Source organism: Salvelinus fontinalis, chromosome 8 (assembly GCF_029448725.1).
Source record: "Salvelinus fontinalis isolate EN_2023a chromosome 8, ASM2944872v1, whole genome shotgun sequence".
NCBI classification, from domain to species: domain Eukaryota; kingdom Metazoa; phylum Chordata; class Actinopteri; order Salmoniformes; family Salmonidae; genus Salvelinus; species Salvelinus fontinalis.
The window spans coordinates 25,091,530-25,116,384 of NC_074672.1; the positions used below are offsets into that span (position 1 = coordinate 25,091,530).

The window sequence follows — 24,855 nt, forward strand, 5'->3', positions numbered from 1 at the left end:
AGATAGTGGGGAGTGAGGCCTAAGAGGGTTTTATAAGTGTCTTGCGACGTGTATACAGAGAAGACCAGTTTACAGAGGAGTATAGAGTGCAGTGATGTGTCCTATGAGGAGCATTGGTGGCAAATCTGATGGCCGAATGGTAAAGAACATCTAGCCGCTCGAGAACACCCTTACCTGTCGATCTATAAATTACGTTGTCGTAATCTAGCATGGGTAGAATGCTCATCTGAATCAGGGTTAGTTTGGCAGCTGGGGTGAAAGAGGAGCGATTACGATAGAGGAAACCAAGTCTAGATTTAACCTTAGCCTGCAGCATTGATATGTGCTGAGAGAAGGACAGTGTACCGTCTAGCCATACTCCCAAGTACTTGTATGAGGTGACTACCTCAACCTCTAAACCCTCAGAGGTAGTAATCACACCGGTGGGGAGAGGGGCATTCTTCTTACCAAACCACATGGCCCTTGTTTTGGAGGTGTTCACAACAAAGAAAGATTTGTTGTAGAGCATTTAACACAAAATCCGGGGAGGTGCCAGCTGAGTATAAAACTATATATATCATCTGCATATAAATGGATGAGAGAGCTTTCTACTGCTTGAGCTATGTTGATGTAAATTGAGAAGAGCGTGGGGCCTAGGATCGAGCCTTGGGGTACTCCCTTGGTGACAGGCAGTGACTGAGACAGCACATGTTCTGACTTTATACACTGCACTCTTTGAGAGAGGTAGTTAGCAAACCAGGCCAATACCCCTCAGAGACGCCAATACTCCTTAGCCGGCCCACAAGAATGGAATGGTCTACCGTATCAAAAGCTTTGGCCAAGTCGATAAAAATAGCAGCACAACATTACTTAGAATCAAGGGCAATGGTGACATCATTTAGTACCTTTTAAGGTTGCGGTGACACATCAATTTGGGGGGGGGAAACCAGATTGCATACCCGAGGAGAATATTATAGACATCAAGAAAGCCAGTGCTTGCATTTATGGGGTTGATTTAGAGGTGTGTGCGTGTACAGAGAACAATAAGGGACCTGCAGATGAACTGTTTCTGCTGTGTGAGGGAGGGGAGTGGAGGAGAAGGGAACGAAGGGAGAGGAGGGGGGGGGGCATCCGAAGCGTGCCTGCCACAGTGTGTCTACAAGTTCAGCCAGAGTTCAACCCAGAGAATGTGCCGGAATCATGGTTCACAGCAGACACTGACCACGCTATCACACCCACTTAATAACACACTCACACAGGTAGACTAAACACACACACTACTGCCTTCACTCGCATACACACTTACACTCTCACATAATAACACACTCACATACTAACACACATGCTCCCCAACACTGTCATGCCTATTAATCAAGCAGTGATATTGATGTGATACCATCGCATACAGAAGAAAAGCTGTAAAATGATTTAAAGGAACAATGGTGGGGTTATATACAGTTCCTCCCTACTGTGGATTGAGTTGCTCATCACATGACCTTCTTCACTGTGCATGAAGCCCTTTCTCTTTACCCTCTGTATGACTGGCTCAGATCACATCTCCAGAAAAGCACATACTAGGAAATAAACAAGTCAATGAGAAGCAGACGTTGTGTGATGGTTCGCACTCCCCTTGCTCTCCTGCCCTGCTCGTGAACTCTCCCTCCTGTCTTTCACACAACCCTCCCGCCACACAGACACACACACACACACAATCTCACCCTGCCGTCGCTCTGTCTCTCTCTCACTCACACACATACACCCACACTTTCTCTCTCACACATACACACACACACTCCCCTTCCCTCGGTCCTGGCAACCCTCTAGAGCCAGCTCAATTACAATTCCCAAACAAAGCGGGAGAGACGCACTCCTCACATCCCCTCAGCACACTGTCAACTCAGTCCTAGGCATTCCTTCACTACACTGAGGAGAAACAGAACATTAGACCCATGTTTTCAAACCCCGCTTATGGGAAAGATGTACAGCACATTACATTGCGTAATTGACCTAGGTAGCAGTGTTGTTGATATATTAGTTATGGATTGTCATCAGATTTAGACGTATTCAATATGTTGGTTTAAATGAATGAACCAAGGAGAAATCTACACTATGCACAAAGCAAGTCCACCCACTCTTTCTGGCCCAACATAGAAAATGAGCATGACAACAGCAGCGACTTCACAGTGAAACCACAGGGCTGGAAAGTGAGAGGAATGTTTTTATTTTGTCAACCCTTTGTAAGAAATGCCAGACAGACATGCTAATGATGTTTCTCACCACAAGCCATCTACACACTGTTACGGAATGTGTTTTAGCATAACCGCCATTCCACATCTCTCGGAGGATGGGGGTTATTCCACCCACATTCCAAGATATTCACTTCTGTACAGTTGAGACATTTCATATAATCTATCTTCTAACAAGTTACACCTCTCTGCAGTGCATGCCATGAACACTTGAGCCAATTGCTGTTAGGTGTTCACTCACGGCTGTAGGGTCACATTTTATAAGCTCCATAAGATTTTCAAATGGAGGAACTACCAACTGAGCTTGTCCAATAGGAAAGGTCCTAAGTGACCTCCTCATATATCAATTTGGATCTGAAAATTCAGCCTTCCGGATGGCATAGTGGAATTACTAGCATATTGCTTATGCAGTAACTACCCATCCAATCTGCTCTGATCTGCATGAAGTGCCTAGGGCCAGGGGCAATGTAGGAGATTGGGCGGTGCTGTCTCCTGGAGGAGAACGGCCGGAGCAGGGCGGTGCTGACAGCAGTCGGTTCCTCCTCCAGGCAGGCCTCCAGAGCCTGACCCACAGATGAACCCCGCTTGCCAGGCTAGAGGGCCAGATCTGCCCTCTCATCTCCAGAGCTGCCCACAAGGCTGGAACGCTTCTCTCTCTCCTTCTCGAATGTCACAGCTACGCTGCCATTCTAGTAGACCTGGCTTGTCCTACGCTATTTACACTGATGTGGAGCAATTTCTCACCCGTGACGCCTCTCTTCATCTCTTTGTCCACACACCCACCTACTTACTTACTTACTTACCTAGCCGGCCAGCCAGCCCGAGGAGCCCTCATCATATAGAGCCCCCTGGCTCCCTGGGCCCAGACTCCCCACACGCTCCCATTCCACCACATCAGCGGCTCCAGCTGCAGACAGCCTGGAACCTGTCTCTCCCCAAGAAAAGCAAACCCCCCCCCAGCCCAGCCGGGTAGAGCAGAGCAGCACAGTGCCGCCTTTGTGAATCCACCGGAGCCCATCGGGCCCTAATCAAAAGACCGCGGCCCCGGCAGATTCAAACCAGATGTGGGAATTCCAGCCGGGGCCAGGCTGACTGGCAGCCGGAATGAGAGGGGGGGTGGAGGGGTTGTCTGAAGGGGAAGTGAAACCTTAGCTCAGACCTGGCATAGGCAGGCTGGCACCAGGGCACTGTGTGACCTCTTCACCTCTCAACAGCCTCACAGGTCCTTTCCAATCTGAATCAGTCTCAACCAGTGTTCTATAAACCACCTTATGCACTGTGTTGACCTGCCATGTTGACACTGTTTTTGGCTCATATGTAAAGCTGCTGTTCTATTGATGCTGTGTATTTAATAAAGCTGCTGGTTAAGCTGTTCTATTGATGCTGTGTATTTAATAAAGCTGCTAGCAAAGCTGTTATATTGATGCTGTGTATTTGGCAAGCTATACTGACTGCTGACGCTGCTCTTTGTTTTCCATCCTGTGTTGCAGGTTGAGTGTGCTGCGGGTGAGGAAGCCACGATGCTGTAAGGGACCCCAGGGCCTGCTTCCCCGCTTCTCCTCCACCCAGGCCGACGGACAGGAGCAGCTCTTCCACCTCACTGACAGCATCCACTCTGAGTTGTGAGTCACACTCCTGTTCTGAGCTTCCAGAGTTAAGCTGCTGTCTGGCCAGTCACCCTTGTTTTGGTTGGACTTTAGTGTAAGAACAGTGGCCACAGTGTGTGCAGACTTCTGCTCCAGCCCTGCTCTAACACACCTGATTCAACTCGTCTTTCATTTACACCATGATGAGTTGGTGATGATCTGGAACAAAAGCCTGCTGAATATGTTGACTTATTTAAAAGGTTTGGAGAAACTCACATCTCTGATTGATCTGATTAATATTGCATTACGTTTAAGTTTATTAATAAAGATTTAGTATCTCCAGAGTGAGAAAGACGGTTAACCAGTCTTTCTGCTGGCCCTGAGAGCATTTGTCTTCTCACAGGCTAATAAATCCAGAGGCAGCAGAACCCTGTCTCTAGCCATTGACCTCTGACCCTAGAGATGTTAACCAGACAATTACTCAGCTCAGCCTCTGGGCTGCCTAGGTCACACCATGTTTGTTAACGTTAGCATGTGTTGTGCAAACCTCATGTGAGTTTTAGGAAATGACATGCCTAGTGGTTACTTGAAAATAAGTGCCTCCAGCTTTTATTTTCAGCAGGGAATCAACTCCGATCTATCCAGCTCACACAGTTTTGCCAAACAAGTCATGATTTCTAAACGTTTTTCTCTCTCCCTCCTCACTTAGCTTCATTGCTGTGGAGCCAATAGACACCTACTGCGTGCTCATATCTTCCAAAGTGGTCTACTTCCTCAAGCCTGGTGAATTTGTGGACCGCGAGGCCATTTTCCTGGAGGTCAAGTATGATGACCTGTACCACTGCCTGGTCTCAAAGGACCATGGGAAGGTGTATGTGCAGCTCACCAAGAAGGCAGAGAGCACCAGCAGTGGCGTAGCCATGCCAGGCCCTTCCCACCAGAAGCCTATGGTAACACTTCCACAACCCTATAAGATCTATTCTGTAGTGTTAATCAATTCACTTCTTAGTAATTGCATTATTATTATTTATTCATTTATTCAAAATGTTGCACATTTTAAAATTGAAAAACTTTATTTTTTTACTTGTCAAGTAGAAACATTTTTATATTGGTAATGGTTTTCATAGGTTCCACAATGTTAAATTAGGTTTATTTTATTTTCCCTCATGTCCTAATAGGTTCATGTGAAGAGCGAGAATCTTGCTGTAAAAATCTCTCAAGAAATCAACTATGCCAAGAGCCTTTACTACGAGCAGCAGCTCATGCTGCCGCCCAATGAGACTGAAGACTGCATACTATTGGACTCATAACTGACCCCTGGAAAGGGTGGCACATACAGATGTTCTTCCTGTTTCTTCCCACTGAAAGTAGTCGTCTTTAATATGTTGCGATAGTGTCTGAAGATATGATCCACAATCACTAGAGAATTTCTCCTATGGCTCTCTAAGGACGGAATGCCCTATCCTGGTCCTGGATGGCAACAGCCTGTTCATTTTCCACCGCCCTGATATGAAGAAAACTAGGCCAGTGCAAAGTGATAGGGCTTGTTGGACTGACCATCTGTATGGGTATAAGGGCTTAGGGTCTGGCTGCAGCTTTGTGTGAAGTGAAGCCCATCTCGGGTCAGGATCAGCCCCCGCTGCACTTGGTTTAGTAGCGCAACATAGTTTAGACTGAGAAGGTCCAACATCCCAAGATGCACACGGTTTAAACAATGGGAAAAAAATATGCCAACAGCTGTTTTATCGACTTCTGTATATTTAGAACACAATACGATGACACAGATGTTTTATTTTACAAAAATGTTTATAAGATAAGACTGGTATATGTCAGTAGATGTACACACATACGAGTAGTGTTATATTATGTTTGTGTATAGACACCTATGTACATATATAGCTACATACCAATATAACACTATAGCTATGTACATAACCAAGTTGGACAATATAATAATTATTTGGGTTGATATGAAGTGAATGAATGCTGTACAAAACTGCCTTTAAAATGTCTTTATTTTGTGTATAAAAGTATTTTGGGGTTGAATTCATTGCACTGACACTTAGTTGGGACACTGGCTGCTCTTGCCCTCCACCTGGGCCACACCCACCACACAGGGAAGGCAGTCGGGGGAGCTGCCACTCAAGTCCCTAGCCTTTTACAATCATGGGCCTCTGTCTGGTTTCGGTCACCGTTTTATGTAATGACTTTTTTTACCAGTGTCCTTTTAACCGATTTCTTCTGAGAGCTCTAGGTTTTGGAATGTGTTCCTTGAACAATGAGTTTCTATCTACTGTGATCAGACCAGGGGCCTTAGTTACACCCAAAGCTTGTGAAAGGTGGAGGACATGAGCTTTAACCTGTGCAGGAGGAGGAAAGAGAGTGAATTGATGACATTGCTTATAATAAAGCACCACAACTGCAGTACTCAATACTATGGACCCTCTGTGCCTGTTACTGAACCAAATGTCATGATTTCCATATCATCCGGTGCATCCTTACTGTTTATTCACCCAAATGAAAGGCACAATCTGTAACTACCTCTGCACATAAATTAAGGACCCACTGCTAGCGCCTAATTTAAAGGCACATCTTTATTCAGTAATTATTGTGAAAGTGAATCATTTTTTTTTCTTTTGGCTCTATACTCCAAAGTTTGGATTTGAAATCAAACAATGACTATGAGGTTAAAGTGCTAACTGTCAGCTTTAATTTGAGTGTGTTTTCATCCATATCGGGTGAACCGTTTAATATAGAGCACTTTTTGTACATACAGTAGTCCCCCCATTTTAGGAGAGCAAAATTATTGGGACAAATTGACTTGTGTAAAGTAGTAAAAAGGTAAGTATTTGGTCCCATATTCCTAGCACGCAATGACTACATCAAGCTTGTGACTACAAATCTGTTGGATACATTTCCTCTGTTTTGATTGTGTTTCAGATTATTTTGTGCCCAATAGAAATTAATAGTAAATGTGTTATTTTAGAGTCACTTTTATTTTTAATAAGAATAGAATGTATCTGAACACTTCTACATTAATGTTGTTGCCATGGTTAAAGATAATCCTAAATTATGAGTGCGAAAGTTACAGAAGCACAAATATCAAATATAGAGCCAAAGGAAGAAAAAAGCTTCACTGTCCCAATAATTCTGGAGGGCGGTGTAGGTGGTCCAGGTATCCTCATGACCTGGCACAAGTGGGGGGGGAAGGGTGGGCTTTCCTCTTTTGTTCTCTATTGCTCATTTAGTGCGCACTATTTTGTTTTCACCCTTTAAGTATGTGTACTTTACTATATTTATACTTGGAATATCGTTTTTCAACAGGAAAAGCTAGACTGCGTCTTTAAAGGAACAATTTGGGCTTTTAACATCAGATAATTGTACCTTATTTCAAATGGTAACTATTGTTGTGCTCTGTAACCTGTCTCCATGCTGTTACTGAAGTTGAGTCTCCTGAAGTCCCTGGCCTATGCTCCACCATCCCTCTTCTTGATTGACAGGTCAGCGGAGGCTTGGGGTCTCCCCCTTGCTGTGGGGCTAGTCCATTGCTTGTTTGTCTCCCTGACTCCCTCCCAGAGGACATACTCTGCCTGGTGATGGAGCAGTCGCCGTGCCAACAAGGTGAAGGGTTCTGAAGCACTACCATGGTGTTATTGTACATTTTTTATATTGTGGTCACAGAACAAGGTGTATGGATGGCCCCAGCGGAATTCTAACCCATGATCCTAACATTGCAAGCACCATGCTTGACCAACTGAGCCACACATGACCACCAAGCACTGAATGTGAGCTCTTAAAGATGTTTAATCACCTAGTTAGCCCCTGGTCTAAGAATTCTCACATGACATTCAGTCCCACATGGATGAAATTCCCTTTTTAAGGGGGTTTAGAATAAGTGGCTTTGCAAGGCATCGGACCGCAAACCCCCATTGAGCCTCCAAGAAGCTGCAGTGATCTTAACAGTGAGAGATGAGCCATCTAAAGATCCTGGCTCGTTTGGATTTCCCTGCCTCCTTCACTGGAGTCGCAGAAGTCTTTTAAAGCTCTCAGAAGAACCTCAATCAAATCCAGGGTTTTTGTGTTTGATCATTGATTGGAAGCTGGCTCTGAAGTCAATCTGAAGTGTCTGTCTGATTCCAGAATTCTTGTGATTATAAAAAATATGTACAAAGCTTGGACAATTACACAGATTAGTTTTCCTTACAGTTTCATGTCAGGTGAATGTTGTAAGAGAGCCTGCGAGACAGGCCCTGAGGTTCTGCGTAGTTGTAGTTCAGGGCCACCCTCACCCACAAAGACTGTGAGGAGAAGTCTTTGCATACCGAGGTCATTGGTAGTCATGGAGAGGTTACACACTTCATTTGCATCAAAAGAGAAATTAGGTTGTGGCAAGGAAAAGCTCCCTTCACAGAGGAGAGCATAGTCAATGTATCTAAACCCTAACTAAGAGCATTACTACACTGAACAAAAATATAAATGCAACATGTAAAGTGTTGGTCCCATGTTTCATGAGCTGAAATAAAAGATCCCAGAAATGTTCCATATGCACAAAAAGCTTTTTCTCTCATTTTGTGCACACATTTGTTTACTTCCCTGTTAGTGAGCATTTCTCCTTTGCCAATAATATGTGGCATATCAAGAAGCTGATTAAACAGCATGTTCATTGCACCTTGTGCTGTGGACAATAAAAGGCCACTCTAAAATGTGCAGTTTTGTCACACAACACAATGCCACAGATGTCTCGTGTTTTGAGGGAGCGTGCAATTGGCATGCTGACTGCAGGAATGTCCAGAGCTGTTGCCAGATAATTCAATGTTAATTTCTCAACCACAATGTAATTTTAGAGAATGTGGCTGTATGTCAAACTGACCTCACAACAGCAGACCATGCATAACCATGCCAGCCCAGGACCTCCACATCCGTCTTCTTAACATGCCGGATCATCTGAGACCAGCCACCCGGACAGCTGATGGAACTGTGGGTTTGCACAACCGAAGAATTTCTGCACAAACTGTCAGAAACCGTCTCAGGGAATCTCATCTGTGTGCTCGTCGTCCTCACCAGGGTCTTGACCTGGCTGCAGTTCGGCGTTGTGACCAACTTCAGTGGGTAAATGCTAACCTTCGATGGCCGCTGGAGAAGTGTGCTCTTCACGGATGAATCCTGGTTTCAACTGTACCAGGTTGATGGCCAGGTTGACAGTATGTATTGGATAACATTCCACAATCAACAGCCTGATAAACTCTATGTGAAGAAAATGTGTCGCGCTCTGCATGAGGCAAATGGTCACACCAGATAACTGACTGGTTTTCTGATCCACACCCCTACCTTTCTTTAAAGGTATCTGTGACCAACAGATGCATATCTCTATTCCCAGTCATGGTGTAAGCTGTTTTGGTCCATCCCTCGCAGCATCCCACTTCTCCTCTAGTTTCACAAGTCAGACAAGAGTTTTGTGAATGTGAAAGACTGGTAATTGATGGACCTTTCGTCCACCTGAGCCTCCACTCAATTACCAGTCTTTCACATTCTTGCCTGACTTGTGAAACTAGAGCAGAAGGGTGATGCTGCGATGGACGGACCAAAACATCTTACACCATGGCCCATGTGGTAAACAGACAATGTACCCATACAAAATACACTGAACAAAAATATAAATGCAACATGCAACAATTTTTAAGATCGATTTCTTTATATGAACTGTAACAGTACAGTCAATTGAAATCAGTTCATTAGGCCCTAATCTATGGATTTCACATGACTGGGAATAGAGATACCTTGGTCACAGATACCTTAAAGAAAAGGTAGGGGCGTGGATCAGAAAACCAGTCAGTATCTGGTGTGACCACCATTTGCCTCATGCAGAGGCAGAGCTGCCTGCCTGTACAGGCGTCAGGGTGAAGAGTTCAGCACCGGGGGAGTTGTCTGTTTGTCCAACCACTGCCTCAAATCTATCTGCTGTTTGGCTAACCTTGCTCTGACCTCACCCCCTGAGAGGTGAGCTGTCTTCTCCAACACACACTCACAGAGACAGTTTAGGGTCAAGATTCAATCAGATCAAGCGTTAACCCGCATGGTGGATGTTTTGGTGGTGTCAGAGGTGCTTTGGAGCTGTCTAATTGGTAAGCAGCTGCTCTTGCAATTGTTTTTTTTTAAATTTTATTAAAAATGATTTAACCTTTATTAAACCAGGTAGGCCAGTTGAGAACAAGTTCTCATTTACAACTGCGACTTGGCCAAGATAAAGCAAAGCAGTCCGACACAAACAACAACAGAGTTACACATGAGATAAACAAATGCACAGTCAATAACACAATAGAAAAGTCTATATACAGTGTGTGCAAATGAGGTAAGATTTAGGAAGGTAAGGCAATAAGTAGGCCGTAGTGGCGAAATAATTACAATTTAGCAATTAAACACTAGAGTGATCGATGTGCAGAAGATAAATGTGCAGTAGAAATACTGGGGTGCAAAGGAGCAAAGAAAATAAATAACATGGGGATGGGCTATGTACAGGTGCAATGATCTGTAAGCTGCTCTGACAGCTGATGCTTAAAGTTAGTGAGGGAGATATGAGTCTCCAGCTTCAGTGATTTTTGCAATTCGTTCCAGTCATTGGCAGCAAAGAACTGAAAGAAAAGGCAGCCAAAGGAGGAATTTGCTTTGGGGGTGACCAGTGAAATATACCTGCTAGAGTGAGTGCTATGGGTGGGTGCTGCTATGGTGACCAGTGAGCTGAGATAAGGCAGGGCTTTACCTAGCAAAGACTTATAGATGACCTGGAGCCAGTGGCCTTGGCGACAAATATGAAGCGAGGGCCAGCCAACGAGAGCATGCAGGTCGCAGTGGTGGGTAGTATATGGGGTTTTGGTGACAAAACGAATGGCACTGATAGACTGCATCCAATTTGCTGAGTAGAGTGTTGGAGGCTATTTTGTAAATTACATCGCCGAAGTCAAGGATCGGTAGGGTAGTCAGTTTTACGAGGGTATGTTTGGCAGCACGATTCTATATTTCATTTTGGAGATGCTTGATTAGAGTCTGCAAGGAGAGTTTACAGTCTAACCAGACACCTAGGTATTTGTAGTTGTCCACATATTCTAAGTCAGAACCGTCCAGAGTAGTGATGCTAGACGGGCGGGCAGCGATCGGTTGAAGAGCATGCATTTAATTTTACTTGCATTTAAGAGCAGTTGGAGGCCAAGGAAGGAAAGTTGTATGGCATTGAAGCTCATCTGGAGGTTAGTTAACACAGTGTCCAAAGAAGGGCCAGATGTATACAGAATGGTGTCGTCTGCGTAGAGGTGGATCCAAGAATAACCAGCAGCAAGAGCGACATCATTGATGTATTCAGAGAAAAGAGTCAGCCTAATAATTGAACCATGTGGCACCCCCTTAGAGACTGCCAGAGGTCCGGACAACAGGCCCTCCAATTTGACTCACTGAACTCTGTCTCAGAAGTAGTTGGTGAACCAGATGAGGCAGTCATTTGAGAAACCAAGGCTATTGAGTCTGCCGATAAGAATGCGGAATCGAAAGCCTTGGCCAGGTCGATGAATACGGCTGCAGAGTATTGTCTTTTATCGATGGTGGTTATGATATCGTTTAGGACCTTGAGCGTGCCTGAGGTGCACCCATGACCAGCTCGGAAACCAGATTGCATAGTGGAGAAGGTACAGTGGGATTTGAAATGGTCGGTGATCTGTTTGTTAACTTGGCTTTCGAAGACCTTAGAAAGGCAGGGTAAGATAGATATAGGTCTGTAACAGTTTGGGTCTAGAGTGTCTCCCCCTTTGAAGAGGGGGATGACCGCAGCAGCTTTCCAATCTTTGGGAATCTCAGACGATACGAAAGAGAGGTTGAACAGGCTAGTAATGGGGGTTGCAATAATTTTAGAAAGAGAGGGTCCAGATTGTCTAGCCCAGCTGATTTGTAGGGATCCAGATTTTGCCGCTCTTTCAGAACATCAGCTATCTGGATTTGGGTGAAGGAGAAATGGGGGCGGCTTTGGCAAGTTGCTGTGGGTGGTGCAGAGCTGTTGCCCGGGGTAGGAGTAGCCAGGTGGAAAGCATGGCCAGCCGTAGAAAAATGCTTATTGAAATTCTCAATTATCATGGATTTATCAGTGGTGACAGTGTTTCCTAGCATCAGTTTAGTGGGCAGCTGGGATGAGGTGCTCTTATTCTCCACGGACTTTACAGTGTCCCAGAACCTTTTGGAGTTTGTGCTACGGGATGCAAATTTCTGTTTGAAAAAGCTAGCCTTTGCTTTCCTAACTGCCTGTGTATATTGGTTCCTAACTTCCTTGAAAATTTGCATATCGTGGGGGCTATTCAATGCTAATGCAGTACGCCACAGGATGTTTTTGTGCTGGTCAAGGGAGGTCAGGTCTGGAGTGAACTAAGAGCTATATCTGTTCCTGGTTCAACATTTTTTGAATGGGGCATGTTTATTTAAGATGGTGAGGAAAGCACTTTTAAAGAATAACCAGGCATCCTCTACTGACAGAATGAGGTCAATATCCTTCCAGGATATCCGGGCCAGGTCGATTAGAAAGGCCTGCTTGCTGGAGTGTTTTAGGGAGCATTTGACAGTGATGAGGGGTGGTCGTTTGACCGCGGAACCATGCAATGAGGCAGTGATCGCTGAGATCCTGGTTGAAGACAGCAGATGTGTATTTAGAGGGCAGGTTGGTCAGGATGATATCTATGAGGGTGCCCGTGTTTATGGATTTGGGGTTGTACCGGGTAGGTTCCATGATAATTTGTGTGAGATTGACGGCATCTAGCTTAGATTGTAGGATGGCTGGGGTGTTAAGCATATCCCAGTTTAGGTCACCTAAAAGTACAAACTCTGAAGATAAATGGGGGGCAATTAATTTACATATGGTGTCCAGGGCACAGCTGGGGGATGAGGGGGGTCTGTAACAAGCGGCAACAGTGAGAGACAGGGCGAAAGAGCTATCTAAAGCATTTTGAGCGGGACTGAGGGCTCTACAGTGAAATAAAACAAAAACTAGCCAAGACAGCAGTAGACAAGGCATATTGACATTAGAGAGAGGCATAAAGCAATCACAGGTGTTGATCAGGAGAGCTAACACAACAACGGGTAAATGGCAATGAATGGGCAGAGCGGGTCAGTTAGGTACATACAGGACCTGAGTTCGAGGCTGGGGCCGACAGGTAAACAAAATGAGGTACCGTGTTATTGAAACAGTCCAGGGGGCATCAGCTGTGTAGCCGAGTGATCATAGGGTCAAAAGAGCAGCAATAGGTGAGTCAGGGTGCTGTTCAGTAGTCACTACTACGCTGGGCAAGCAGGGGACACAGCGTTCAGAAAAAGCTAGTGGGCCGGGGCTAGCAGATGGTTCTGCGGTGATATCGTAACAGAAGAGCCTGTTGAGACCACATCGGGCGATCATGTCGGCAGTCCAGTCGTGATGGATCGGCGGGGCTCCGTGTCGACAATAAAGGAGTCCAGGCCAATTGGCAAAGGAGGTATTGTAGCCCTAGAATTAGCTGGTATATGGTATATGGGCCTAGCTCGAGGCCAGCTCAAGCTTAGCTGGTGCTTGCTTCGGGACAGAGGCGTTAAATAACAGTAGCCACTCGTTTGCAGCTCTAACAGTTCCACCCCCGCTATGCAGATGATGGCTAAAGCGGATCTGATTGAATCGAGCCCTATATATAATCTCATATACACACACACTCTAGATGACTGACAGGGGGTGCTGTTTTCAATCCAGCACCCTTCCATCTTGACACTCATCCACCATTGTATTTTGGAAGCTATAGAAATTGATTTATTAACGTCTACATTTGTTTTTGCCACATTCATTCTATTACAAACACCTTCATATTATGTGAGCTAAAACAAAATATATTTAAACATTTTTCTTAAAGTCAAATTATTAGAAAGTTCTGTTACTGACCCCACTGCAACAACAAAAAAATACAGGTTATTTTATCCTTGAAACATTTAATTGAAATACTGTGGAATTCCATTCATTCCTATGGAGGGCTGCTCCGACTGGGGAGTGCCAATATGGCCGACTGGTGGCTTCAAAGCCTCCCATTGGCTACTACATAGCATCTGCAATCCAGGGCGTATATACATCATTGGTTGGACCATTACATTCAGGATTCCATTCTGAAACATTTCTGGTCTAAAACAAATAATCACTGTTATATTTTATTGACCAGAGTAGTATGATTGCGCTTTCCTTGCTTTTGTGCACTAAATGTGTCCAAGTGAGTTAGTTATCAACTTTCTCCCATTCAGGAATTCTTTGATCAAGATACATCAAGTTTGAATGTTCAATATCTACGCCTACTTAAGATGCTAACCATAATAACCACCGTAACCCTAGATAACCCGAAGTTCAACATAATGTGGGAAAACTGATATTGGACAATAAAGCCCACCAGGCCAGGTATGATTCTCCAGCTGTCTGTGTTCCAGATTGATAACCATACTAAAGAAGATTAAAAGACAGAGCCGAGAGGGACAGATAAAGAGGGTACCAACAAGTGTGTTCAGTAGGCACAGTATAGGATCAAATAAATGTTATCCCATTTGTGTCAGATGAATGGTGAATCTGAGAATGTTGCCTCCCCCTGAAACCATTTCTATGGGTCTTCAAATGGAAGGAGCTTCTCCGGTATACTTTCCTATGGAGCAGAGACCGTGTTATGACAACCCTTACAAAACGAACAATGAGCTCACAATTGGCAGGGCTGCAGCACAGGAATGTTGACCATGAGAAGGCTGGAGTCTTTGGCAGACGAAAAAAACAAAAAACTCTGAGAAGACTGGATCTGCGCAAACACACACAAGAGAGCATATTCACAATACTGTCAAGTGGTAAATCCCCCAAAATATGACTATTGTTCACACAGATTTAACACCATTTTTTTCTTTACACAAACTCTAAGAAGTCACAAATGAAATGCAACTACCAGAAGTTACTTGTTTGTTAACATACTGAGTACAATCCATTCAACCTAATCTCTGTGCATTTTCAAATTAGTAATGGTATCATTAGTAAGACAAGTGGGAAGTTAACCACAGTGGTAAGGCTTGATCAGTTCTGAATACCAGTCCATCTGGTGCTTAGTCCATGATCCCAAACTGAAAGGCTTTGGAGGAAACACCAAAGAACTCCAAGCAGCATAGAATCAGTTTGGGGCCACCCAATCTGGCAACCCAAGCACCACTATTCAATTCAAGATTCCACAGCAAATCTCTTCTTGCACCATCAAGGCACTGTGACCCCAAGTACCCATAGTTCCTAAGGCCTCTGTTGTCTTGGAGATACTTCCACTCTTTTGATAGGAAGCTGTTGTGCGGTTCTTAGTGCCAAGCCACAATGTTTGTGCTTCTGATGCTCACTACTCGTGTGTAGCCTCTCCGTTCTTATGTACGTCCCTTGAAGGTGTCCATGCAGGTGTAGCACCCTGAGAAACGCTGGATCTCCTCCAGAGCTGCCTGAGGCAGGAAGCTGTTGGAGATGGGAATGGAACATGTTAGTGTAACAGAGGTACTTAAGTGAACTTACATGATAATTAACATTGTCTGAGACATGAAGACTTGCGTTAGCACCCTAGACTAATCCCTACGGCTTTAGCTCAGAGGACTAACAGTTTCCGGCGCTCAGAAAACCTGTCGTCACAGCCTCATTCATTAACCCAGTACACTACTTTGGTGTCATTACAGATTGGGTCCCCCTACCTCTTGAGAATAACGAGAGCATGCATGGTCCAAGGTAAGTAGATGAACGGAGTGTTGGTCCGGACTGCGTCCACTGTCCGCTGGGCCACCAGCTCAGGATTTAGCGGGGGGAAGAGCTGAGGGAACCTGGGGGATAAACAACACTTGCCCTTCACTCTTTTCGGCGGCAGGTAGCCTAGTGGTTGGAGAGTTGGGCCAGTAATCGAAAGGTTGCTGGATCAAATCCCTGAGCTGACAAGGTAAAAATCTGTCGTTCTGCCCCTGAACAAGGCAGTTAACCCACCGTTCCCCGGTAGGCCGTCATTGAAAATAAGAATTTGTTCTTAATTGACTTGTCTAGTTAAATAAAGGTTCAATTAAAAATATATATATTTAGCCATGCAAGACAATGTAAAATGTGTCTTAATGAATTTTTAAATCACAAAATGGATGAATCAACAATACTGAATTTATTCCTCCAGCCATTGATGTGTGAATGGGATTGGTTATTCCATCTCTGGTTTTCTTAAGGAACCTTAATCTGAGCCCATGTGTCATTTCTGTGTGCTGACTGACTATACACTGGTTGACCCATAGCAAAACAACTAGAGGGCCATGTATAGTATGCCCAATGTATGGGAGGCCCAATGTATGGGAGGCCCATGGTGGTCTGACTTACCTGACTCTCATGCCCTGGAACATGTCAGTGTTGGTGTGGAAGGGGAGCACGGTGGTGCAGCCCACCCCGGGGCAGTCCAGCAGGCCGAGGGTGAGGCTCTCCATGAACGCCAGGGACGAGGCCTTGGAGGTGCAATAATCTATGGCTCCCGGGATGCAGGACAGGGACAGGATGGAGTTGATACACACCACATGGCCATGGCAAAGCTCTAGCATGCGGGGTAGGAAGGCTTTGGTGGTCTAGAGAAAGAGAGACTACATTTAAATAAGGAAATAATCTCAGCTAAAAAAAAAAAAACTTATATCCCCCCACTAGAATCCCCATACTTTAATGAAGACAGCATCTCTATCCTAGAGGGGCAGATCAATCATTTCCAGATCCAGGGACATGTACTAGTCTGTGGTGAACCAAAATGCCAGAACTGGACAAGAACCTGACATCAAGACACAGGGGGGAATAACACCTACCTGAAGGTGACAGCATTCCCTCCCCAATATGCCACCCTAGACACCTCTACGACAAAACCACCAACAAAAACAGGTCACAACTCCTTCAGCTCTGTCACACACTGGGTAGGTATAGTCAATAGTAGGCTTTGAGGGGACTCCTACAGTAGGTACACCTATAGCTCATTTCTTGGAAGCAGTACAGTAGACTACTTTATCACTGACCTCAACCCAGAGTCTCTCAGTCAGCCCACTGACCCCTATCAGATCACAGCAGAATCACAGCCTACTTGAACAGAGCAACACTCAATCAATGATTGAGGCATCAAAGCAAACAACTTGCATACTATAGATGGGAGGGTAGTGCAGAAACCTAACAAAAAACAATTAGCCAACAACCAATTCAATCCCTTTTAGACAACGTCCTGGACAAAACATTTCACTATGGTGAAACACTAAAACAATACAGAAATACACTAAGAAAAAATAAAGAACAGCATGTCAGACATCAGCTCAATGTAATTGAAGAATCTAACCACTTCTGGGAAAATTGGAACACACAAAACAAACATGAAGAGCCATCTACCCAAAATGGAGATGTACGGATAAACCACTACTCCAAACTTTTTGGCCCTATAATAACAATCAGCAAAAACATATACATGATCAATAAAACAATCTTAGAGTCAGCTTTTAAAGACAACCAGAAGCCACTGGATTCTCCAATGACATTGAATGAACTACAGGACAAAATACAAACCCTCCAACCCAAAAAGACCTGTGGCGTTGATGGTATCCTAAATGAAATGATCACATATACAGACCACAAATTCCTATTGACTATACTTAAACTCTTCAACAACATCCTTAGCTCAGGCATCTTGCACATTACTTGGAGCCAAGGACTGATCACCCCATATCCACAAAAGTGGAGACAAATTCAACCCCAATAACTAGAGTGGGATATGATTCAACAGAAACCTTGGGAAAATCCTCTGCATTACCATTAACAGCAGAGTCCTACATTTACTCAGTGAAAACAATGTCCTGAGCAAATGTCAAAATTGTATTTTTTCCAAATTACTGTACAACAGACCCTGGACTCACTATGCACACCCTAATTGACAAACAAAACAAAAGCAAAGTCTTCATGTTTTGTTGATTTCAAATAAGCTTAACTCAGTTTGGCATGAGGGTCTGCTATATAAATGATGGAAAGCAATGTTGGGGGGAAACAACATTTTAAAATCCACGTACAAACAAGTCTGCTGTTAAAATTGGCAGAAACAGATTTTTGCACTCAGGGGGGTATTCCCGTAGGGTAAGACAGGGATGCAGCTTGAGCCCCACCATCTTCAAAGTTTATAGCAACATATTGGTGAGGGATATAGAACAGTCTGAAGCACCCGGCCTCACCTAACTTGATTCTGAAGTCAAATGTTTACTGTTTGCAGATGATCTGGTGCTTCTGTCCCCAACCAAGGACGGCAGCAACTAGATCTTCTTCACAGAGTCTGCCAGACTTGGGCCCTGACAGTTAATCTCAGTACGACAAAAATAATGGTGTTCCAAAAAATGTCCAGTTGCCAGGACCACAAATTCTACCTAGACACTGTTGCCCTAAAGCATATGACTATACATACCTTGGCTGAAACACCACAGGTAACTTCCACAAAGCTGTGAACGATCTGAGAGACAAGGCAAGAAGAGTCTTCTATGCCATCAAAAGGAACATAAAATTCAGCATCCCAATTAGGATCTGGCTAAAAATGCTTGAATCAGTTATAGAACCCATTGCCCTCTATGGATGTGAGGTCTGGGGTCAACTCACCAAACAATAATTCACAAAATAGGACAAACACCAAATTGAGACTCAGCAAAAACATCAGTTTACAACCTAAAACACCAATAATAATGCATGCTGAGCACAATTAGGTCGATTCACGCCAATTATCAAAATCCAGAAAAAAGCAATAGAATTTTACAACCACCTAAACCTTCCATAACAAAGCCCTCACCTACAGAGAGATTAACCTGGAGAAGGGTGCACTGTCAGCTTATCCTGGGACTCTGTTCAAACACAAACAGACCCCACAGAGCAACACAACTAGACCCAACCAAATCATGAGAAAAGATAATTACTTGACACATAAGAAAGAATAAACAAACAAAAACGAGCAAACGAATGTTATTTGGCTCTAAACCGAGAATATACAGTAGCAGAATACCTGACCACTGTGACTGAACCAAAATGAAAAGCTTTGACTATGGTCTTGCTATCAAAAAAAGGCCACCATAGCCAGTCTTCAAGAGCCAGGTCTGCCTATGTGCCCACAAAATGAGGCGGAAATTGAGCTGCACTTTCTTACGTCCTGCCAAATGTATGACTATAGTAGAGACACATATTTCCCACAGATTACACAAACCCACAAAGAATTTGAAATTTGAATCTCAATAAACTCCCATATATTTTAGGTGAAATACCACACAGTGCCACCAAAGCAGCAAGATGTGTTACCCATTGCCACAAAAAAGGACAACCCGTGGAGCACAAACACCATTGTAAATACACCCCATATTTATCTGTTTATTTTCCCTTTCATACTTCAACTATTTTACACATTGTTACAACACTGTACATAGCCAATAATAACATTTGAAATGTCTATATTCTTTAAAAAAAATTGTGAGTAATGTTTACTGTTAATTTCTGATTGCCAAAGCAAGTGAAATAGACAATGTAAACATATGATTCCCATGGCAATAACGTCCATTGAATTGGAGAGAGCGAGAGAAACGTGACAGTCTGCACATTGTTCTGCTCCACTCACTACTATTCACTAGCTGTTCCTTCACTCATACTAGGTTCCCTCCCTACTTCCTGGAATTGGCAACATTAACAGAAGGGTTGCATGACTCAGAGATAAGGGGAACCAAACCTGTTCCACATCCCATCTGTGTAGATCAGAGGACAAACATCAATATCATGTAAGATCCTTTTATTAAGAGAGTGTCAACCAGCACTCTTTTGCCAGCGTTTTACCTTAGATCCAATGATTCAGTACTTAAAGTAAAATATAGTTTCTCCCCTTCACATGTGGGATCAATACATGTTGAACGACGACCCTAATATTTCCAATACTGAGCCTCGGAACAGAAACAAATCAAAATTCATACAAGCTTCAAAACATAATACAAGCCATAATGAATGAGCACTTTCCTGCATAATTATCTAAAGTGCATATTTTTTAACACTCACCCAGAACTGGCCCAGCGTGTTAATGTGTTGAGTCTTCATCAGAGCATCATCGTCACTGGCCATCAGACTCTTCCCATGAACCACTGCTGCGTTATTCACGAGAATAGTGACGTCGCCCACCTAAGAGATAAAAATAAAACATTTAATTGTAAAACCCAAATCTCGTTTTATGCCAGAAGTAAGCATTTCACTGTTAGTCTACAACGGCTGTTTACAAAGCATTTGACAAATAAGATTTTTTATCACTTTGTTTCCCTTGGTATAATTGAAAGGCTGATAAGTGAGCAATAATTATGTCATGTTAATCCTCGTCTTATTTTAAGACTTGAGTTAAACTCACTGGTGTAGGAGGGTATACACAGGTTTATGCCATATACCCACATATTTTTCAGTGTTTATTGCGCATACTCACTTCTTAATCCCCACGATATGCATCAAAGTAGCCTTGTGTATTGAAGGTATATGCTGTATCAATTAATATGACTGATGGAACCTATCAGGATGTTTACCTAAAAATGTTGATAAAATATTATTTCTTCACATTTTAGGTGCAGCAATGTGAACACAGCGGTAGGCCTATGTTCCAAAACGCAATTTGAGGGAAAACACCGGTCAGCAGTTAGGAGCGTTGGGCCAGTACCCGAAAGGTTGCTGGATCGAATCCCCGAGCTGACAAGTTTTTAAAAAATCTGTCGTTCTGCCCGAGCAAGGCAGTTAACCCACTGCTCCCCAGGCGCCGATGACGTGGATGTCGATTAAGGCAGCCCCCCCTCGCACCTCTCTGATTTTGTTGGGTTAAATGTGGAAGACACATTTCATTTGAACGCATTCAGTTGTACAACTGACTAGGTATCCCCCTTTCCCTAAAATGCACACCAAACATGAGAGATGGAAATAGCCTTTAGACATTTAGAAAGAGGGGAGATCTAAAGATGCAACAACTATCATGTGTTGCTAATATGACTAGGATGATGCCTTTGGCTGCTAGACGGAAACCAATAATGAGGAAGTCTTTATAAAACACATGAGTAAGTTTTTATAAAATAATTGCCTTCACATTTATGATGGAATTTTGGCTATAGTCTACTTTAAAGCAAGGTAAGACATGCCTCATAACATGAAGGAAAACATCCAGGTTTAAAAAAAAAATGAACAGGAAAAATAGAGCTGTTAATGATAGGCCCAATCGTCTTCTGGTAGATGGAAATGCTTTCCCAAAAACCTTCTCAATTAAATGTTAACTACCTACAAAGTAGCCTATGCCTACCTGCAGAATGATATCATGAAATGCCTCAATCCAGTGGCCATTTGTTTTGCAAAATCCAACTCATGTGCTACAGAACGACTGAATTAAAGGGTAACTACACAAAAAAAGTAAAACTAGTCTCCTGATGTGGTTTAACATCCAATTTTATTGTTTTACTATTAAAACAGCAACTTTGAGAGTGAACATCAACAACCTGTACATTTCTGACTCAGTTGAAAGCTCAATTTATTCGTTCAATAGTAAGCCTACTATTAACCTACTTGCACAGTACGATTGGGTTGGCCTGACTGAAATACCAATATGGGATTTATAATTTTAGGTCTTTCAGAGAGTGTATGTCACTGTTTCTCATAATTTTGAATACAGGGCGCCTTTCCTTTGCAGGGCAGGCCGTTTGGGAAATTTTGGGCAGAATTAGAACATACTCACTTCGCCAGGCACCACTGGTTAAGTTGATACATTATACTGTATATCCCTGTGAAACACTGGAAGATTCCAAAGGCAACCTTTGAAAGACTGGTTGGATGTGTAAGACAATTTAACACGGTCAGGTGTTTGTCATCTACTGTAAATGACATTGGAACAAGGTCATTAATTTGGGTGCTGCTCTCTCTACTGTACCTTCTCTCGGACCACCTTGGCCTGCTTGTACACCTCCTCCCGATTGGCCACGTCACACAGGAAGTAATGGCACTCGGCTCCGGTGGTGAGAGAGATCTCCTCGCAGGTCTCCATCAGACACCTCTCAGTGCGGCCCCACAGGATCAACTGACAACAGGCAGAGGGGTCAAAAAGGGCAGTGCATTGACATGAGAATGCATATTTGGATGTGTTATCTTGTAGGAATCACAACTAAACATAGGCTTTCTGGGTGGTAAGAGGAAGGTTGTTTTTAATGGTTATATATTAGGGTTGTAAATTAATATTATTAAAAAATCCTTTTGTCAAACCAAAATGTATCATAATTTTATGTTTCAAATTGCATTGGTAAGAATGTTGCATGCATTCTTAAACCAGTGCTCAGGTAGCTTACAGTAGGTTCAAGCTATGAAGCTATATTCTATTACGTTAACATCTTTCCCATCTGTTTGAGATTGCTGTGCGTTGCAGAGCTCTATATGATTAATTGCTAATTGAGGCGGCATTTGCTAGAGATTGAGCAACCACAGACAAGTTCTTTGATGTGCAGTTTGGAGGGAAATCCAATGATTTAAGGCTCTGAACTTTAGAGTGTTTGAAATTTAAAGGCAATGTTCCCACTTTAGCGGAGACTGCATTTACGGTAAATGCTGCATGTCAGCTCAATCTTAAATTATCATGAATCTAACGCTTCAGCTTTACAGATTGAATAGAGCCCTAATTAATCAAATCAAGTGTTAACCGAGCAGCTGCTCTTGATCATTGTCATGAAGCCACTCTTGTCCCACTCGCGTTAGAAATTCAGAATGAGAAAATGTAGGCTATATATAAATAATGCTCAAATTGAAAATCATTACATAATATTATGATGATTCCTATCAGCCTAATCAAGGTGTAAATTGTCTCACATTCCAGTGTTTAAACTTGTAAACAAGGCTGCATGGGATTTCTCTTAATGCTACGCCGTGCAGCCAATGGCAAGGTCCGCTTTAGCTATAAAGCCAGGAGCCGCTTGGGGATTTGACAGCTCTAATGCAGTTCTACCTCCAACACGTCAAAACAACTGCTATGCGGTTGTCGGCTAAATTGGATCTGATTGAAGAAACTTTAAGATCTAATATTGTCTCCAGAGGGGTCCCTGTGCACTGATAACCCTGGATGGCTGGCTACTGGCCAGACCACTACAGACACACACATCAGATCATTTTACAACAATGACAAATGCTTTGGTGATAAAAGGAATATTTTCACCTTACTCTGAACTGTGCGTTCCACTACCCTGTCAGTGAACTTTATTGAACAGTCACTGGGGACCCAGAGGAGCTAGAGTTGAGGTTAAAAAGGCAACATCATTGTAGTTCCACAGAGCCATCCACCCAACCTGTCATCGCCCCCATTGTAAAGCACAGAGACTGAGGAAACACCTGTGTTTGTGTGCCTTTACAATAAAAGGAAAGGGGAAGAGAACACTACACATCATACATCACCCAGGTCAGCTAGGGGGCTAGAAGAGTTCAGGCTCATTTCCACTAGTGTAGTAAGCACTGGGGCTTTCCAAATACTTTTCACATGGAAAGAAAACACACCGAAGGTGAATATCAAGTTAATGGAACTGAATACAAAAATACTCGATTCTGAAGTTATGCTAGAATAAAATATAAATCATAAAACATTTCCAAACAACTGTCCCTTTTCTTTTCCTCCAACTTTCAGATTATTCAATTGTTTTTGGAATTCATGTTAATATTCTACTTATGAAAACCAGGTTAACAAAGGTGTAAATTATTACTGGGCGTTTATCAAGTACAACACATAAATTGGTAATAAAAAGCGTACACTGATTAGTTTACCTTTTTTGCTCCATATTTTGCAAACTCTCTCCCCAAATGCCGACCGATGCCCCGTCCACCGCCGGTGATCAATACCACCTCTCCGCGAAGGTCTTTCCGTCTGCTCGGGAGCAACAACCCCAAGCATGCTTTCACCATGCAGAAGATGATGTGGAACGTGAAAAGCACAGCGTTTCCGAAATTATTTAAATCCATTACGACTTTGTTAGGTATAAAGATGCATTTTGCTCAGAATATAAATGGAGTAGCCACATAGACAATCCGCACCTTCCCAAAGTGCGAGGCTCGTGCCAGATGGATGTTTAAGTATCCTCCATACCACTACCCCTCTACGACAGAAATATTATCAAACCAGTTTTAATATCAGAGGTACGACACACATACGTCTTTGTCATAATAGGAACAGTACGAAAATGCAGTGATAATAGCTGACATGGAGCGCCAATGCCAACACAGTGCGTGCGTCTTCAACTGTCTATATGCTCCGACTGTTCTATTCCAGCACTGTCTAACTACCGCTACTATGGCTTTATATAGCCCTTTCATCTTGATTGACAGTTTGAATGTTGGAGATTAGCCAATAGCCCCTCCGACTTGACTGTGCGTTAGCGGCTGTAGCGCTTTTCCTTCTTCCAAGAAAGCTGCTAGAGAAAGTCGCAGGGAAAAAATCTATAATTTGCAGGGGTTACGTCACTATTGTCAACCTCATTCCAGGGAGGGACGAGTGTCTGCGGACCTAGACAACCAGGTGAAGTGAGTTACTTACTAAGTAGTAACCTTCATTTGTCAATCAGAGGGTGGAGCGAAAACCCTGTGACTCGGCCGTCCGTGGAATGAGTGACATGATCCAAGTTTACAACCACCACTGTTTTCATGGTATGAATTGCCAATAGACTCCAGTAACCATATAGTCTGTAGCCTATAATTGAAATTGCCTCGGGTGATATTCATTACTTGGGTGTTATACGCAATCACTATTGCCATAAAGATCCAATTACATATTCATGTAGTTTCTGGGTGACAATATTCAACATGACATATCATGTCATCGTAGGCTCAAGTTTGATCACAGATCTCTATGCCCCGCACAGCACATATCCAAATGATAAGTGGAATATTGGTATTTTATTTAAGATCCCAAATAACTGTTGCTAAAGTAGCAGCTACTCTTCCTGTGGTCCACACAAAACATGAA

General features: G+C 43.3%; 2 protein-coding genes across 3 annotated transcripts in view; one reads left to right on the plus strand and one right to left on the minus strand.

The window, feature by feature from the left end:
* The window catches only part of vps13d (vacuolar protein sorting 13 homolog D), a 62,585-nt gene extending 56,340 nt beyond the window's left edge, over positions 1–6,245 (plus strand). For both annotated transcript variants that reach the window (XM_055931906.1, XM_055931907.1), the window contains 3 exons: positions 3,716–3,847; positions 4,521–4,761; positions 4,990–6,245. In XM_055931906.1, coding sequence (XP_055787881.1) covers positions 3,716–3,847; positions 4,521–4,761; positions 4,990–5,121 — 505 coding nt within the window. In that variant the 3' untranslated portion in view covers positions 5,122–6,245. The remainder of the gene's footprint in view (positions 1–3,715; positions 3,848–4,520; positions 4,762–4,989) is intronic.
* A 3,310-nt stretch (positions 6,246–9,555) lies between these two features.
* LOC129860949 (short-chain dehydrogenase/reductase 3-like) lies at positions 9,556–24,678 on the minus strand. Its single transcript, XM_055931910.1, has 6 exons — positions 23,661–24,678; positions 21,793–21,939; positions 19,905–20,024; positions 16,200–16,438; positions 15,542–15,667; positions 9,556–15,311 (listed from the first exon to the last, which is right to left on the minus strand). The coding sequence occupies exons 1-6, from the start codon at positions 23,853–23,855 to the stop codon at positions 15,227–15,229; spliced, it is 912 nt and encodes a 303-aa protein (XP_055787885.1). The 5' UTR covers positions 23,856–24,678; the 3' UTR covers positions 9,556–15,226.
* Positions 24,679–24,855: the final 177 nt, after the last annotated feature.